Source organism: Ranitomeya variabilis, chromosome 6, assembly GCF_051348905.1.
Source record: "Ranitomeya variabilis isolate aRanVar5 chromosome 6, aRanVar5.hap1, whole genome shotgun sequence".
NCBI classification, from domain to species: domain Eukaryota; kingdom Metazoa; phylum Chordata; class Amphibia; order Anura; family Dendrobatidae; genus Ranitomeya; species Ranitomeya variabilis.
In genome coordinates this window covers 122,188,183-122,207,537 of record NC_135237.1, presented here as the reverse complement: position 1 = coordinate 122,207,537, position 19,355 = coordinate 122,188,183, and the positions used below count along the sequence as shown (strand labels likewise).

Here is a 19,355-nt window from a genome sequence, read left to right as displayed (position 1 = left end):
TGGGAGAAGAGAGTTGCATTGACAAGCCAACACAATGGGCAGCACTTTGAACACATTTTATAAGTGGTCATAATCTTGCAAATAACTCATGAAATAATAAAGTTACATTAAAACCAAGCACGCTATTGTTTTTCTTGTGAAATTCTCAATATGTTTCATGTGTCACATGGCCCTCTTCCCATTGAAAAAAATAAAGTTGGATCCAAAATGGCCAACTTCAAAATGGCCACCATGGTCATCACCCATTTTGTATCCATATAAATGGCCCACCCTGTATATTGTTTGCATTTTAGTTGCAGACATAAAAATTCTGAATACTATAAATTAGAAGAAATATTTCTAAGTAGTGACTTAACTAGCAGCTCGTGGGCCCCAATACAAAATCTCCAACAGGGACCCCAACTATTGCAGGTCTTTAATATTAATAGTGAAAATATAGACTAAATTGATCTTTTGGGCACACCAGGCTCTGGGGCCAAGTGCAATTTCAACCCCGGCACCTATAGATATGCCCTTGTTTCTAAGGAGAAAGTAAGATGCTAAGATAAATAAATATACAGTAAAGAATATATGCCTAAGCAAATAGATAGATGTGAGATATGTAGACATTGTTGTAGCATAATTTTTTTGTTTTTGTAAACTACATTATTTTACTTACTTGAATTTTTCTGTTTGTTCTTTTTAGCCACAATATGCAAATATCTGTTTTTGGTACATTCCACCAAGTTTAAGAAAGATGGATAAGGGACCAGAATACTGGCAAATTCTGAACCAGGTAGGCATTAGGCAGTTCTTCGCAGATAAAGTGTGTTTGGATCTGTTAAAGGGAACCTGTCACCACGTTTTTGGAAGATGGGATAAAAATAGCGTTAAATAGGGGCAGAGGTGGGCGTTACATTAGTGTGTTTGTTATGCGTTTATTACCCACCTAAGTTGCCGAAATACCTTTGCAAAGTCTCCGTTTTTGCCTGTCAATCAGGCTGGTCTGGTCAAAAGGGCGTCTTGTCTTCCCCCAGATTTTGCGTAGTTTTCCGTTGGTGGCGTAGTGGTGTGCGCATGCCCAAGGTCCCGAATCCTCTGCCAGGGGATTTAAAAAAGCGCGCTGTTCGTGATTTCATTGGTGATCGGTGGGCGCGGCCATCTTCCTTTGGCCGCGCGTGCGCAGAAGCGGCGCTCTGCTGGCCGCGGCTTCAGGAAAATGGCTGCGGGATGCCGCGCGTGCGCAGATGGATATCGCGGCGGCCATTTTCCTGAAGCCGCGGCCAGCAGAGCGCCGCTTCTGCGCACGCGCGGCCAAAGGAAGATGGCCGCGCCCACCGATCACCAAGGAAATAACGAACAGCGCGCTCTTTTAAATCCCCTGGCAGTGGATTCGGGACCTTGGGCATGCGCACACCACTACGCCACCAACGGAAAACTACGCAAAATCTGGGGGAAGACAACGCCCTTTTGACCAGACCAGCCTGATTGACAGGCGAAAACGGAGACTTTGCAAAGGTATTTCGGCAACTTAGGTGGGTAATAAACGCATAACAAACACACTAATGTAACGCCCACCTCTGCCCCTATTTAACGCTATTTTTATCCCATCTTCCAAAAACGTGGTGACAGGTTCCCTTTAACATTTTATCTAAAAAATAATGTGTACAAAACTATAACACTGAACTGAACATTAGTAATTGTTTTGAGCTTATTAAGTTTGTGACTCCCTCATGTGGTAAATAAGGATGAATGCAAGTAAGTACAGTACAATGGAATCACAATCATCAGTGGTTTGACCAATGTTCTTTATTATTTTTACCATTTTTAGTCTCTTGGCTACCTACTGATTACAATTATAGTAAAATAATGTTTTTTTTTTCTCTTTCTACTCTGCTTTTCTTTTCAAGTTACTTCTATTATTTTACTTTAGGTTCACTACAGTACAGTAAATAATTTAACCTACGATAATAATCCAACAACTATATAAAGAGATCTGTTCTTTAATTTGCATTTTAAATGGAAAGAGTTATATTAGACTGTGGCAGTTGTGAGGCCTTGTTAAGGTCCATTTATTCTACATGATTATTGTGAATGAGCATGTATCCGAATGCTTCTTTCATGATAATTTTGCAGTGTAATCTGGCTGCTAATCACCTGACTAATGAGCAAAATACTCTTTTGTTGGGTGAAATGATCTTCTGGAAGCAGAACTCACATTTCCAAGAACATGGCAGGTCATGCACACTGAAGGATCTATCAAAAATAGTTCACTGCATATCAGATGCGGGTCTTGCTATACAAAAGGCTATTTAATGACCATTGATCATCAGACAATTAGCTGTTTGATGCCAGTCTGTGGAATTTACATGCAAAGGTGTTTAACCCCTTTATAACCTTGTGATTTTCAGTTTTTGCACTTGCGTTTTCTCCTCCTCTTATTCCGTCCTTATACAAGTTGTACTTTTGAATGAGGCCACTCATGTGGTAAATCTGCAGGTTAACAGCATTATTATACTGTCCAGGACCTGCATACAGCCGAATCCAGCAGGAGAAAATTATCTTTATTCTCCCCGCCATCATTCGGTATTCAGTCATAGTGGTGTAGGTGGATCCGGTTCAGTCACCTCTCTGAGAATACAGAGCGGCCATTGTAGCTGCGCACCTGCCCATGACTGATAACCAGTAGCAAGGTAGAGCCACTGTCTGTAAGAGCTGGAGGCGCGGTTACATTGGCCGCTCTGTATATTTAAAACGGTGACTAAGCTAGTGCCGCCCCCGCCCCTATAACTAAATACCCAATGCTGCTAGGGAGAAAAATTATAATAATGCTGTTAACCTGCAGATTTACTGCATATTTGCAGGTTAGCAGTGTTATTTCTGGTGGCAGGTTCCCTTTAAATCTCTTTTTCCTAGTGTTTGCCCATTTAACCCCTTCACCCCCAAGGGTGGTTTGCACGTTAATGACCGGGCCAATTTTTACAATTCTGACCACTGTCCCTTTATGAGGCTATAACTCTGGAACGCTTTGACGGATCTTGGCGATTCTGACATTGTTTTCTCGTGACATATTGTACTTCATGATAAAGGTAAAATTTATTCGATATAACTTGCGTTTATTTGTGAAAAAAATGGAAATTTGGCAAAAATTTTGAAAATTTTGCAATTTTCCAACTTTGAATTTTTGTGCCCTTAAATCACAGACATATGTCACGCAAAATACTTAATAAGTAACATTTCCCACATGTCTACTTTACATCAGTACAATTTTGGAACCAAAATTTTTTTTTGTGACGGAGTTATAAGGGTTAAAAGTTGACCAGCAATTTCTCATTTTTACAACACCATTTTTTTTTAGGGACCACATCTCATTTGAAGTCATTTTGAGGGGTCTATATGATAGAAAATACTCAAGTGTGACACCATTCTAAAAACTGCACCCCTCAAGGTGCTCAAAACCACATTCAAGAAGTTTATTAACCCTTCAGGTGTTTCACAGGAATTTTTGGAATGTTTAAATAAAAATGAACATTTAACTTTTTTTCACACAAAATTTATTTCAGCTCCAATTTGTTTTATTTTACCAAGGGTAACAGGAGAAAATGGACCCCCAAAGTTGTTGTACAATTTGTCCTGAGTACGATGATACCCCATATGTGGGTGTAAACCATTGTTTAGGCGCATGGCAGAGCTTGGAAGGGAAGGAGCGCCATTTGACTTTTCAATGCAAAATTGACGGGAATTGAGATGGGACGCCATGTTGCGTTTGGAGAGCCCCTGATGTGCCTAAACATTGAAACTCCCTACAAGTGACACCATTTTGGAAAGTAGACCCCCTAAGGAACTTATCTAGATGTGTGGTGAGCACTTTGACCCAACAAGTGCTTCACAGAAGTTTATAATGCAGAGCCATAAAAATAAAAAATCATATTTTTTCACAAAAATGATCTTTTCGCCCCCAATTTTTTATTTTCCCAAGGGTAAGAGAAGAAATTGGACCCCAAAAAATGTTGTGCAATTTGTCCTGAGTACGCTGATACCCCATATGTGGGTGTAAACCATTGTTTGGGCGCATGGCAGAGCTTGGAAGGGAAGGAGCGCCATTTGACTTTTCAATGCAAAATTGACTGGAATTGAGATGGGACGCCATGTTGCGTTTGGAGAGCCCCTGATGTGCCTAAACATTGAAACTCCCTACAAGTGACACCATTTTGGAAAGTAGACCCCCTAAGGAACTTATCTAGATGTGTGGTGAGCACTTTGACCCACCAAGTGCTTCACAGAAGTTTATAATGCAGAGCCGTAAAAATAAAAAATCATATTTTTTCACAAAAATGATCTTTTCGCCCCCAATTTTTTATTTTCCCAAGGGTAAGAGAAGAAATTGGACCCCAAAAAATGTTGTGCAATTTGTCCTGAGTACGCTGATACCCCATATGTGGGTGTAAACCATTGTTTGGGCGCATGGCAGAGCTTGGAAGGGAAGGAGCGCCATTTGACTTTTCAATGCAAAATTGACTGGAATTGAGATGGGACGCCATGTTGCGTTTGGAGAGCCCCTGATGTGCCTAAACATTGAAACTCCCTACAAGTGACACCATTTTGGAAAGTAGACCCCCTAAGGAACTTATCTAGATGTGTGGTGAGCACTTTGACCCACCAAGTGCTTCACAGAAGTTTATAATGCAGAGCCGTAAAAATAAAAAATCATATTTTTTTCACAAAAATGATATTTTTGCCCCCAATTTTTTATTTTCCCAAGGGTAAGAGAAGAAATTGGACCCCAAAAAATGTTGTGCAATTTGTCCTGAGTACGCTGATACCCCATATGTGGGTGTAAACCATTGTTTGGGCGCATGGCAGAGCTTGGAAGGGAAGGAGCGCCATTTGACTTTTCAATGCAAAATTGACTGGAATTGAGATGGGACGCCATGTTGCGTTTGGAGAGCCCCTGATGTGCCTAAACATTGAAACTCCCTACAAGTGACACCATTTTGGAAAGTAGACCCCCTAAGGAACTTATCTAGATGTGTTTTGAGAGCTTTGAACCCCCAAGTGTTTCACTACAGATTATAACGCAGAGCCGTGAAAATAATTTTTTTTTTTTTCTCAAAAATGATTTTTTAGCCCCCAGCTTTGTATTTTTACAAGGGTAACAGAATAAATTGGACCCCAAAATTTGTTTTCCAATTTGTCCTGAGTACGCTGACACCCCATATGTGGGGGGGAACCACTGTTTGGGCGCATGACAGAGCTCGGAAGGGAAGGAGCGCCATTTGGAATGCAGACTTAAATGGATTGGTCTGCAGGCGTCACGTTGCATTTGCAGAGCCCCTGATGTACCCAAACAGTACAAACCCCCCACAAGTGACCCCATATTGGAAACTAGACCTCCCAAGGAACTTATCTAGATGTGTTGTGAGAACTTTGAACCCCCAAGTGTTTCACTACAGTTTATAATGCAGAGCCGTGAAAATAAAACATTTTTTTTTTCCCACAAAAATGATTTTTAGCCCCCCAAATTTTTATTTTCCTAAGGATAACAAGAGAACTTGGACCCCAGAAGTTGTTGTTCAATTTGTCCCGAGTACGCTGATAACACATATGTTGGGGTAAACCCCTTTTTGGGCGCACGGGAGAGCTCGGAAGGGAAGGAGCACTGTTTTACTTTTTCAACGCAGAATTGGCTGGAATTGAGATTGGACGCCATGTCGCGCTTGGAGAGCCCCTGATGTGCCTGGACAGTGGAAACCCCCCAATTCTACCTGAAACCCTAACCCAAACACACCCCTAACCCTAATCCCAACGGTAACCCTAACCACACCCCTAGCCCTGACACACCCATAATTCTAATCCCAACCCTAATCCAAACGTAAATGTAATCCAAACCCTAACCCTAACTTTAGCCCCAACCCTAACTTTAGCCCCAACCCTAACTTTACCTCCAACCCTAGCCCTAACCCTACCCCTAACCCTAACCCTAAACGTGACTGAAATACGTGGCACTGAAATACGTGGCACTGAAATACGTGGCACTGAAATACGTGGCACTGAAATACGTGGCACTGAAATACGTGATACGTGGCACTTAAATACGTGGCACTGAAACACGTGGCACTGAAATACGTGGCACTGAAATACGTGGCACTGAAATACGTGGCACTGAAATACGTGGCACTTAAATAAGTGGCACTGAAATATGTGATATGTGGCACTTAAATACGTGGCACTGAAATACGTGGCACTGAAATACGTGGCACTGAAATACGTGGCACTGAAATACGTGGCACTGAAATACATGGCACTGAAATATGTGATACGTGGCACTTAAATACGTGGCACTGAAACACGTGGCACTGAAATACGTGATACGTGGCACTGAAATACGTGGCACTGAAATACGTGGCACTGAAATACGTGCAACTGAAATACGTGGTACTAAAATATGTGGCACTGAAATACGTGATACGTGGCACTGAAATACGTGGCACTGAAACACGTGGCACTGAAATACGTGATACGTGGCACTGAAATACATGGCACTGAAATACGTGGCACTGAAATACGTGGCACTGAAATACGTGGCACTGAAATACGTGGCACTATGACTGTCAGAAAATGTTCATTAAACGGTTAGGGGTGAGGTTAGGGGTAGAGTTAGGGTTAGGGTTTGGATCCCTTTATCACCTTGATGGTGGTGGGTGGCTTTTCAGTGTGTTTTCTGTTTTTTTCGATAAAAATGCATGCGTTTTTAACGCAAACAAACGCATGTGCTTAAAAACGCAAGAAAATACTGCAGGTTGTATTTCTGAAAATGAACGCATGCAGAAAAAAACCGCATGCGTTTGAAAACGCGACCAAACGCGTACAAAAAAACCGCATGCGTTTTCAATGTTAAATATAGGGAAAAAACGCATGCGTTTTTTTGTGCAAAAAACGCTGCAGACAAAAACGGAAGTGTGAAACCAGCGACGCTTTTTATAGCAAAAAAGTTTTTGCGTCTCCACATTTTGAGACCTATAATTTTTCCACATTTGCTCCACAGAGTCATGTGAGGTCTTGTTTTTTGCGGGACGAGTTGACGTTTTTATTGGTAACATTTTCGGACACGTGACCGTTTTTGATCGCTTTTTATTCCGATTTTTGTGAGGCAGAATGACCAAAAACCTGCTATTCATGAATTTCTTTTGGGAGAGGCATTTATACCGTTCCGGGTTTGGTAAAATTGATAAAGCAGTTTTATTCGTCGGGTCAGTACGATTACAGCGATATCTCATTTATATCATTTTTTTTATGTTTTGGCGCTTTTATACGATAAAAACTATTTTATAGAAAAAATAATTATTTTGGTATCGCTTTATTCTCAGGACTATAACTTTTTTATTTTTTTGCTGATGATGCTGTATGGCGGCTTGTTTTTTGCGGGACAAGATGACGTTTTCAGCGGTACCATGGATATTTATATCAGTCTTTTTGATCGCGTGTTATTCCACTTTTTGTTCGGCGGTATGGTAATAAAGTGTTGTTTTTTGCCTCGTTTTTTTTTTTTTTTCTTACGGTGTTTACTGAAGGGGTTAACTAGTGTGGCAGTTTTATAGGTTGGGTCGTTACGGACGTGGCGATACTAAATATGTGTACTTTTATTGTTTTTTTTTTTTTAATTTAGATAAAGAAATGTATTTATGGGAATAATATATATATTTTTTTTTCATTATTTTGGAATATTTTTTTTTACACATTTGGAAATTTTTTTTTTTACTTTTTTACTTTGCCCCAGGGGGGGACAATACAGATCGGTGATCTGTCAGTTTGCATAGCACTCTGACAGATCACCGATCTGCGAGAAGTGCAGGCTGCTTCACAGTGCCTGCTCTGAGCAGGCGTCTGTGAAGCCACCTCCCTCCCTGCAGGACCCGGATCCGCGGCCATCTTGGATCCGGGTCTGGAGCAGGCAGGGAGGGAGGTAAGACCCTCGCAGCAACGCGATCACATCGCGTTGCTGCGGGGGGCTCAGGGAAGCCCGCAGGGAGCCCTCTCCCTGCGCGATGCTTCCCTGCATCGCCGGCACATCGCGATCATGTTTGATCGCGGTGTGCCGGGGGTTAATGTGCCGGGGGCGGTCCGTGACCGCTCCTGGCACATAGTGCCGGATGTCAGCTGCGATATGCAGCCGACACCCGGCCGCGATCGGCCGCGCTCCCCCCGTGAGCGCGGCCGATCGGCTATGACGTACTATCCCGTCGGCGGTCATACGGGCCCACCCCACCTCGACGGGATAGTACGTCAAATGTCGGGAAGGGGTTAATCATCTCTGGCTTCTTTCACACATACCGTTGTTTTGTGGCCCATTTTTTGCAGCCCCAATAGATTTCTATGGGGCTGGAAAAATGGGCCGCAATAATTCCACGGAGGGCTGTATTTATGGCTGTGAAAAAAAATTGAGCCTGCTTGATCTTTTTCACGGCTTACAGACACGGCCCCATTGTAAATCAATGGTTTTTTTTCCCCAATACTTATGTTATAGTTTTGGGAACCCGAAAAACGGCAGACCGTGAAAATTGTGGCAATACGGCCCGCAAAATAGACCCACAACAACGGGGCGTAAAAAGCCCGGTAAGTGTAAAAGAAGCCTTATCCAGATCATTTTGCAATATAATAATGTCAAGGTCAGATTCTAATAACCTACATTGTTTGGTGTCTTGAGCAAAGACTGACACTTTACTCTTAATCCCATCCACAAGGTCATTAATGAAGAGGTTAAAAAGAAACAGTCCTAGTACAGATCCCTGTGGTAACCCAATGCTGACTACAACCCCGGGCAAAAATTATGGAATCACCGGCTTTGGAGGATGTTCATTCAGTTGTTTAATTTTGTAGAAAAAAAGCAGATCACAGACATGGCACAAAACTAGTCATTTCAAATGGCAACTTTCTAGCTTTAAGAAACACTAAAAGAAATCAAGAACAAAAAATGTAATAGTCAGTAATGGTTACTTTTTTTAACCAAGCATAGGGGAAAAATTATGGAATCACTCAATTTTGAGGAAAAAATTATGGAATCATGAAAAACCAAAAAACACTCCAAAACATCACTAGTATTTTGTTACACCACCTCTGGCTTTCATAACAGCTTTTAGTCTCTGATGTATGGACTTAATGAGTGCCAAACAGTACTCTTCATCAATCTGGCTCCAACTTTCTCTGATTGCTGTTGCCAGATCAGCTTTGCAGGTTGGAGCCTTGTCATGGACCATTTTCTTCAACTTCCACCAAAGATTTTCAATTGGATTGAGATCCGGACTATTTGCAGGCCATGACATTGAACTTATGTCTTTTTTCAAGGAATGTTTTCACAGTTATTGCTCTATGGCAGGATGCATTATCATCTTAAAAAATGATTTCAACATCCTCAAACATCTTTTCAATTGATGGGATAAGAAAAGTGTCCAAAATATCAACGTAAACTTGTGCATTTATTGAAGATGTAATGACAGCCATTTCCCCAGTGCCTTTACCTGAAATGAAGCCCCATATCATCCATGACTGTGGAAATTTGTATGTTCTCTTCAGGCAGTCATCTTTATAAATCTCTTTTGGAATGGCCCCAAACAAAAGTTCCAGCCTCATTACCTTGCCCAATGAAGATTCGCGATTCATCACTGAACATGACTTTCATCCAGTCATCCACAATCCACGATTGCTTTTCCTTAGCCCATTGTAACCTCTTTTTTATGTTTAGGTGTTAATGTTGGCTTTTGCTTAGCTTTTCTGTATGAAAATCCAATTTCATTTAGGTGGTTTCTTACAGTTCGATCACAGACGTTGACTCAAGTTTCCACCCATTCGTTCCTCATTTGTTTTGTTGTGCATTTCCTGTTATGGAGACATATTACTTTAAGTTTCCTGTCTTGATGCTTTGATGTCTTCCTTGGTCTACCAGTATGTTTGCCTTTAACAACCTTCCCATGTTGTTTGTATTTGGTCCAGATTTCAGACACAGCTGACTGTGAACAACCAACATCTTTTGCAACATTGCGTGATGATTTACCCTCTTTTAAGAGTTTGATAATCCTGTCCTTTGTTTCAATTGACATCTGTCCTGTTGGAGCCATGATTCATGTCAGTCCACTTGGTGCAACAGCTCTCCAAGGTGTGATCACTCCTTTTTAGATGCAGACTAACAAGCAAACCTAATTTGATGCAGGTGTTTTTTTGGGTATGAAAATTTACAGGGTGATTCCATAATTTTTTCCTCAGAATTGAGTGATTCCATATTTTTTCCCATGTGCTTGGTTAAAAAAAAGTAACCATTACTGCCTTCCACATTTTTTTGTTCTTGATTTCTTTTAGTGTTTCTTAAAGCCAGAGAGTTGTCATTTGAAATGACTTTAGTTTTGTGCCATGTCTGTGATCTGCTTTTTTTCTACAAAATTAAACAACTGAATGAACATCCTCCAAGGCCAGTGATTCCATAATTTTTGCCAGGGTTTGTATATATCATTTAGACAAAGTACCATTTACGACTATTTTTTCTTTCCTGTCTTTAAGTCAATTCTTTACCCTTCTGCATAGTTTATCCAAGTCCATGCTTCTGTAGCTTCAGGATAAGGTTGTGTTGTTGCCATGGCTGGGCCAGTAGACTGTTATGCCCAGCCATGGCACACATGGATTTGTGGACCCCCTATGCCACAAGGCCGGGTCTACCCAGGGAGGTACACAACTAAGTGGCTACCTTGATGTTCACTAGAGCCTCTAGTGGTGAGGTCAGGTGTGTGCAGCAGGTAGCTGCTAGGTGCCATTGCTGAGCAGAAGCCGATACTACAGCTGCTGACCCCAGGGGTTCAGGTATGCTGAAACTACCTTAGGGCTTAGTTCAGACACATCAATCTAGGATTCAGGATCAGGATTAGGCCACTCATGGACTGGAGAATAGCATTTTTGCACTGGCTGCACTGGGACCAGGGGACTTTGGGAACAGGACTGGTCCCTCCAGGACCAGGAGACAATGTTCAGGCACTGGCCTTCTCTTGGACCAGGTGGCAGGGTTCAGGCACTGGCCACTATGGGACCAGGGGATAGGGCTCACCAACTGGCCGCTCCAGGACTAGTAGACAAGGTTCAGGCACTGGCCGCTCTAGGACCGGTGGACAAGGTCCTCATTAAAATCCTCATTAGCCCCTATTGGCTCATTCTCTCTGTCTATTCTATCTATCCCTTTTTTAGCACAACTGCCCTCCCCCCAGATCCTAGTTTAAAAGCTCCTCTATCCCTCTTACCATTTTTTCCCCAAGCACATCTGAACCCTCCCCATTTAGGTGCAGCCCATCCCAACATAGAGCCTGTAGCCAACAGAGAAGTCTGCCCAGTTCTAAATGAATCCAAACCCTTAATTCCTGCACCAATTTCTAAGCTACTCATTTACCTTCCTAAGTTCCCATTGTCTTTCTAGTGACACTCGTGGCACGGACGTATTTCCGAAAACAGGAGTTTCTGGGGTTCAGCTTTTTTCCTAGTTCCCTGTAATCATTTCAACCTCCCTTTAACTTTGTCATTGGTACTGATGTGTACCATGACCATTGGGTTTTCCACAGCCCCATCCAGTAATCTGTCTATCTAACTTGTAATGTGTCGAACCCCGAGCACCAGACAATGCACTGTTCGGCATTCACGATCTTGGTGGCAGATGACCCTGTCTGTCCTAATTATAGAGTCCCCTACCACCAATATCTGTCTGGCCTTTGCAGCACTTCTACCTCCCTCCTTGCTACAGCAGTCTGTTTCATTTAGATCCTTTACCCGGGCTTCAAAACATATAACATGCTGACATTGAACACATATATATTCACCCTCAAACTACTGTTGAAGGCTTGCATATTTCTTGCAAGATGCACACCTGGTAGCATTGTCCATGGAGCACATACTAAATGGGGATAAACAGTACAGATAAAAGTAGAAAAACAATAGAAAACTAGTAAGGAAAACTCCAAACTATGCTCTTATGTTAATCTATAATATTATGCTTAACTATGCACTTACCTGCAGCCCTGCACTTAAAATGTAGCTCTTGCTCCGCTCAGCAGCATCGCTTAGAGTTCGTGTAACTTGTTGTCCTGCAACTAGGAAGCACAGGTGTGGCTTCTAGAAGCTACTAGAAGCTTTTAAATCATAGACACTTGATCATATGGAACAATCTCAAGATCCCTCTTTTTTTTTAAACAAGCTGTAACATTCATGCGGCCCCAAACAAACACAGACAAATTCCCCAAACAAATACAACAATTACACAGTTATCGCAAACTATGATTTTGTCTTTACCAATGCACTTATCTGCAGCCCTGCACTTAAAAATCAGTCCTCACTCTGCTCAGCAGCCTCACTTTGAGACCTCAGAACTTGTAGTCCTCCAACCAGCAAGCACATGCATGCCCGGGGACTCGAACAAGTCATGCTTGGTGATTAACCGAGCACCCTAGGTAAACTCAAGTAATGAGCACTTGCACTCATCACTAATCAGCACCTCTGCATTTAAGGAGAGGGTTGCCCAGATTAGTGAATTGCCTCTTTAATGAAAGTTTGTGTAGTCAAATGTTATTCTACACATCTAGGAGTATCCTTCCTTTCCTTGTTTTGTTATAGTGTTTGTTAACTGCATACTTGGACCCAGAAAAAACTAATTTGTGAATGAAAGTAATTTTCCAGTCCTAGCAATGGTGATATTTACATACATTGTGACAGTCACTGGTAATGTAATAGAGGGGAGATATGTGTCACTGCACTTAATGGCACGCTACGTGTTGTGAGGGTTAAGCTAAAGTTGCATAATGGGCTGGTTTTATGTGGACATTAATAGAGCGGGTGGGAGAATGTCCACTTTATCTCCACCTGCAGAGCTGACAGGACCTGTGTGACGTCATAATCATGTGGTCAGTCACATGATGGAAAGAGTCACATGGTCTTGGGTTTAAATAACTGGGCTCTAAAGGCAGTCAGTGGTCAGCAAGACTAGAGAGAGGATTCTCCAGTGGTCTGTGTCTTGTGGAGGAAAGACTGAACCTTTGCTGCTCCAGAGCGGGATGTTACCCTCAAAGCATGGACTGTGTTACAGCATTTTGTTTTCTTTGTTGTTTTCCTGTTTTTGCCTGAAGGTCTGTGTTTGCTTTTTACTTCTAGTTGGTTTATGCGGCCTTATAACAAAACAAACTTAAATTCCATTTCACCAATGTTAAAGTGTATCCAAGTTTGAGATGGTCCTAACCTCTAATATTAAAAGGATACCCTGCGTCATAGTGAGCAAACCGAAATACAAAGTCACACAAAAGAACTGTTTGATGTACAGCTTACATTTCAATATTACCTTACAGCTTACATATGGCTGCATAGAATATGCCATAAATTTCCTGTCAAAAACTGCAAGAAAAATATTGCTGCAAAAAAATGTTGCATTTTTAACAAAAAATGCTGTTTTGTCAACAAACCCAAATTGTCATCCATCAGTTTCAGAGCCAAGATATCCCCTTTAAAAATATACCAATCTATTATTCTTTCACATAGCTAGTGTAGCAGATGAAAACCTTTTGAATTTAAACACAGCACTAATTTGACAGGATTTTTTTTATGAGATGGAAAAAAAAAAGTTTCCAATTTGTACCCAGTGTGCTTTTTGTTTGAACTTTGTGCTGCATTTCCTTTAGAAAATAATGTGTTGTTCTGAAGTCAAATAGTTTTGCCTGAGGAACTCTAAAGATATAAACCTGGTAGTTTAGATTGAATTTTTGATTTCCAAAATATAGTACTTTACTTTTTTCCTGATAATAAAGATATGGCATATTCTTTTTATTTACTCTCTTCCAACAAAAAACCTCCAGAGTACCAGAAAGTCTCAGTGATATAGTAACTATTACAGGGGAAAGAACTTTTAGTGGCTGCAATTACTGTGGAAATAAAATAACAACAGATGAAAAAGTATCCAAAATTGACATCTGTGCCTACAAACATGAAGAGTTTGTGATAACTCCATGTAGATATTACCCAAGGGACTAGATTTGTTCTCTTTGTTACAGTGTCGCAATGAATACAATTCTTCACTATGAAATAATTGGAAATTTATTCATGATTATGAATAACTTATAATAATTTGATTACCTTGATAAAAACTTAGCAACATTGTGAAACACAATGAAGAGTGAGATTGGCAAAATGGTAAATAGAACTCAAAATAAATAAGTAATATAGATCTTTATTTAATTTGTGATGAGATAGTGAGAGATCAGATTTGCCCTGTTCAATAGCTAAAAATAAGCAAGTTAGGATGAATACCAATAGGAATTTATAATTACCACTCTTGATGTTGTAATTTACTTACCTCATTGTACTTCTGCACTGTCAGTTACACAGATAATATGAGGGCTGTGAAAATTCAGTGCAAAATGTGAAATGTACAGGGTTGTCCAGTTTATCTATATACCTGATTATCCAAATAAAGATACCCCAGATTGGCTGATGATTTATGGTGATTAGTAAATTACCCAAATATAAACTGTACTCCTCAACATTGAAATTGCAACACCAAGCTGGACAAGCCATAAAGTTCTGCAAATGAAGTAAGTTGAATGTGTCACTAAGATCTGCAAAATATAACATTTTCAAGCACCTAGCTTCAACCTGTGGCATGTAGGAAGAGCACAAAAACCTGATGAAAAGTCTTTAAAACCAATTTTATTTAGCCATGTGAAGCCTCAGCAAATAGATCAAGTATTGTGGTATGATTGTTGATGATTCTCGTTTTCGCTATTGCAAACTGAAATTTACAGAATGATTGAACTGAAATACTTTGGCTTATCACGCCCACTGATCGCAACGTGCATTGGCTGAAATGTCAGCACTGTTAAGCGTTGCGTGTTCCAGTGGTTGGGAGAACAGTAAAGCACTGTAATGACAGCAAGAGTCACAAAGAAGAATTGCTCTGCACTGACCAATCATCACAATGAAGCTAATACATCAAACAGTGTCCACAAAAAACCTTCAGAAGACATTGAGCTATGAGCAAGAAGCCAAGTTACATGGGTTACATTGACTCCACATCAATACTCTCAAAGAATATTATGGTGCAGAGCAAGAGGGCAATGGAGGCCAGAATGGAAGTTTTTCCACTTTGTCTTTGATTCCTGTTTTTGTCCTGAAATCAATAAAAGCCATAGATTGGTCTGGAGACCACATGGGCAATGCATGAAGATACCTTCACAAGGTATCATCACCGCAATTCTATACACAAGATTATGGTGTGGGCTGGTGTAAATATATGATAGCCAGATCCCTCTAGTCATCATACTAGATACACTAGCAGCTTAATGTTATGTTTATTTGATAGTGGAACCAGTGGTATGGCCATTTCTCCAAAGTGTCCTAGGAGTTGTGTTTCTACTCGACAATGCTAAGCTGCCTATTGCTCATGCTACTTTGAGCAGCCTACGTGGTCTAAATGTGCTACTATGGCCTTCAGCTTCTCCAGACTTGTGTCCCATTCAGTGCATCTGGGATGTCACTGGTCAGCAGCACCAAAGGGAGCTGCCAGCATTGGATCTTGATGTTTTGCATGCCCAAGTGCATTTAGTTTAGAGGGAGAAAGACCGGCATACTGTTCTTTTAAAATAATTGTGTGTGCTTGAGGAAGGGACTCATGGTCCAGACTTATAGAGGTAGGAACCTCAGCACCACAAAAGAAATTGAGACTCTAGGTCTTGCAGCAGTGTAAATGTAGTTTGTAGTCCAACTTTTTGACCGGAAACGGTTTTTGTCAAGGACATTCAAAGTGTGTTAAATTGCAAAATAGATACATATTCTAAAGTGTATCAGATGATATATGCAACATTATGCACATACAGTATATATACAAAAGAATATGTACAAAAATTATACAGAAAGAATACGCAAGAGAAAATACATAGATCAAATTTGATCGATGCATTTTCCACGTATTTTCTTTTGCAGGCAATGGCATGGGAAACATTCATGGGTAGAGGGAAGAATGAATTCAATTAAATTTCAACAAATTCTTGATGCAAACATAACACTATCTGTAAAAAAAGCTGAACTTGAAAAGAGGATGGCTTCCGCAAATGGATAATGATCCTAAATTCACCAAAAAGTGCACAATAGACTACCTTGAAAGGCGCAAGCTGAAGGATTTACAATGGCCCTCACAGTCCCCTGATCTGAACATTATTGAAAATCTGTGGCTAGATCTCAAAATAGCAGTGCATGCAAGACGACCCAGGAATCTCACAGATCTGGAAGAATTTTCCAAGGAAGAATAGATGAAAATCCCTCAAACAAGAATTGAAAGTCTCTTGGCTGTCTTCAAAAAGCATTTACAAGCTGTGATACTTGCAAAAGAGGGTGCTATGTGCTACTAGGTACTAACCATGTAGGGTGCTCAAACTTTTACACTGGCACACTTTCCTTTTTGTAATTTTTAAATTTATAAAAATTACAGTTTTTTGCCTCAAATAGAAAGGAAATGTGTCATCTCTAACGTTAGACCTTTTAGAGATCATTTCTTCTTCAACTTACTTACTTAACTGTTCACAATAACAGTAATTTTGACCAGAGGTGTACAAACTTTTACATGCCACAGTAAATGTTGTTAGATTGATTAAATGTTAAATGCTGCTTAGACAAAAGGAAAGCTAAGAAACTACACATGGAAATTGCATGCAGTTTCCAAATGTATTCACTAGATGGTGGTGAAATCTAGTGGATCAGTTTCCAAGGATGCTCCGAACAGCATAGAAAGGGATTGCTTGATGGAACATATACATATATACATTTATTTAAGCTAGATCTCAGCCACTAGCTTTGACAATGATGTTTACATATTATAAAGTATAAAATATATAAACTATTTTTGGTATAGCTATTATTACTTACTGTATATCATTTTTATTAGTAGTATCACTTGCAAACAATTTTTCAGTATGAAAAATCAAATGTTACATTCTTGTTTTATGCAAAATTCTGTTCAAATCCATGCTATAATAGACATGTACTGAAAAGCAGGGCTGTCTCCAGGTCATATTTACCTTGGATCCCAAAGCCCGGTGAGTCCTGGTCTCCATTGATCTATGATTACTGTAATTGGAAATATTGATAGAAAAGCTTTTATTAAAGTATTATTAATAATATTAATTAAATGTTATTAGTATTTTTTTAAGATGATTATTATTGTTGAGGTTGATAATAATGATAAATAATAGATTGCTAAAGGTTTTTTTGAGGGGCTTCTCATACTCATGACCTATCATAGGATACGTCTTCAATGTTAGATCAGTATGTATCCGACATTCATTCATCCACCAGTTAGGTGGCATTAGCTTCAGCGACTGCCAGATGTAAACAGTTAATGGAGGAGAACATCACAGCTCTATTCACTGTGTAGTAACCCTGACAAGAACTACACATCATCTTCTCTTTTCAGTATGAGTTTAGCTGCAGTTTTTGTCAATGGCCACTACACAGTCAGTGGCGCTATGCTGCTCAGATCTATTCACTGTTTATCTACGGCCACTGATGGAGCTTAGCTGACATCAGCTGATCGGTGGGGATGCTGGTCATTGGAACACAACTCATCTGATATTGATCATTGATCCAGATAAAACAGAGTTGGGCTCTTCATGGGACAAATGGATTGTCGTCAGACAGGTGAGAAATATGGTGTTTTATTATTTTTAATTTTACAGTAGTAAATGAATAAAAGAAGGTGAGGCGTGTTTACTTCAAATAAAGATTTATTCTGTTTTTTTTTTTCTTTGTGTGTGTTTTTTAATGTAAACTTACAGTGTTAGTGATGGGGGTTTCTGATAAACGCCAGTATCCAAGGCCCCGTCCCCGTCCAAGTCTGAAAATACCAGCCACCATCTGTCTGCTTTAGCTTGGCTGGTTGTTAAAATTGAGGGGGACCACATTCTTTTTTATTATTTATTTAAGTAATTTGAAAAAACAATATGGGACCCCTCTATTTTAGATAACCAGCCACATGTTTATTTTATTCATTTATTTATTTATTTTTTACACACTGCACCAGAGCTTACTGTTCATGTATTTTCGGAGTAAATAAATAATTGAAAAAAATGCCCTTGGGGTCACTCTTAATTTAACTAAACAACTAAGGAAAAGCTGACTGCTGGGGCTAGTGTTATTATACTGGGAAAGGGTCACTATCTTTTAAGCTTCCTGGGCTATTAATATCTGCTGTCAACTCTCTGTGTAGTACTAACTGGTTAGTAAAGGAGGGATACCCCCAAAAAATGATGTGGGGGGTCTCCCCCAATATTTCTAACCAGCAAAGGCTGAAAAGACAGCTGCAGGCTGATATTAATAGGCTGGGAAGGGGTTGTGTTTATAGGCCTCCTCCCAGACTAAAAACACCAGCCCTCAGCCACCCCAGAAATGGCGCATCCATTAGATGTGCCAAATCTAGAGCTTAGCCTCGGCTCTTCCCACTTGGGACCCCTCTGTTTTTCATAACCAGCTAATATTAAGCTGACTGTGTGGGGCTTCAGTCCACAAACGTTGGTTTTGCCTGTGCTGGCTAGCAAAAATAGAGGGGACACCAAGCTACTTTTTTTATCTTATTTATTGCACAGGCGCCAGCTGATGAATACTTTTGTCATCGTATGATTGCTCTCGCTGCTATTAGTAAGATCAGGCATAGGATGATTAGAGTAGTACTCTCATCAGCCAACGCTTGTGACTGGGGGTAACATTTGCCTATGACAGTTGCTGGCTCACACGGTGTCCTCTGTGTGACAGCATGGGAACTGCAGCACTCTGACCAGCTGTAACAAACTTCCAGCCTATCAGAACTAACTGGTGTTTCTCGTGCTGTCATACAGATGACAACATGGGAAATGCCGGATGTTTGGGCCTCCTATTAAAAACGGGTCTGGGTTCAGCTCTGCAGACTATATCACAAAATAGAAAGAAATCCATGACTCTGCGCCCAGTATCACACATCATAGTATCAGATACATTGTCCTGCAGACCGTATCACTCATGATAGGATAGGATACATAGCTCTGCACACTGTATCACTTGTGGTAGAATTAAATAAACAGTTCTGTGGACTGTATCTAACATAAGATTAAATACACAAGCTGCATCACACATGATAGCACTAGATGCATGGTACTGTGGACTCTATCTCACATAAAAGGATTAGATACACAGCTCAGTGGATTATCACACATGATATGATTAGATACATGGCTCTGCGGACTGTATCAGAAATTATAGGATTAGATACATGGAAATGCATAATATATCACATGTTTTGATTAGGTACATAAATCAGGAGACTAAAGGTACCGTCACATTAAGCG

General features: G+C 40.4%; 1 protein-coding gene across 1 annotated transcript in view; it reads left to right on the top strand.

The window, feature by feature from the left end:
• GADL1 (glutamate decarboxylase like 1) overlaps positions 1-19,355 on the top strand; it is a 503,402-nt gene that overhangs the window by 412,241 nt on the left and 71,806 nt on the right. The window contains exon 14 of the mRNA XM_077268963.1: positions 686-775. Within this exon, the coding sequence (XP_077125078.1) occupies positions 686-775 (90 nt within the window). The remainder of the gene's footprint in view (positions 1-685; positions 776-19,355) is intronic.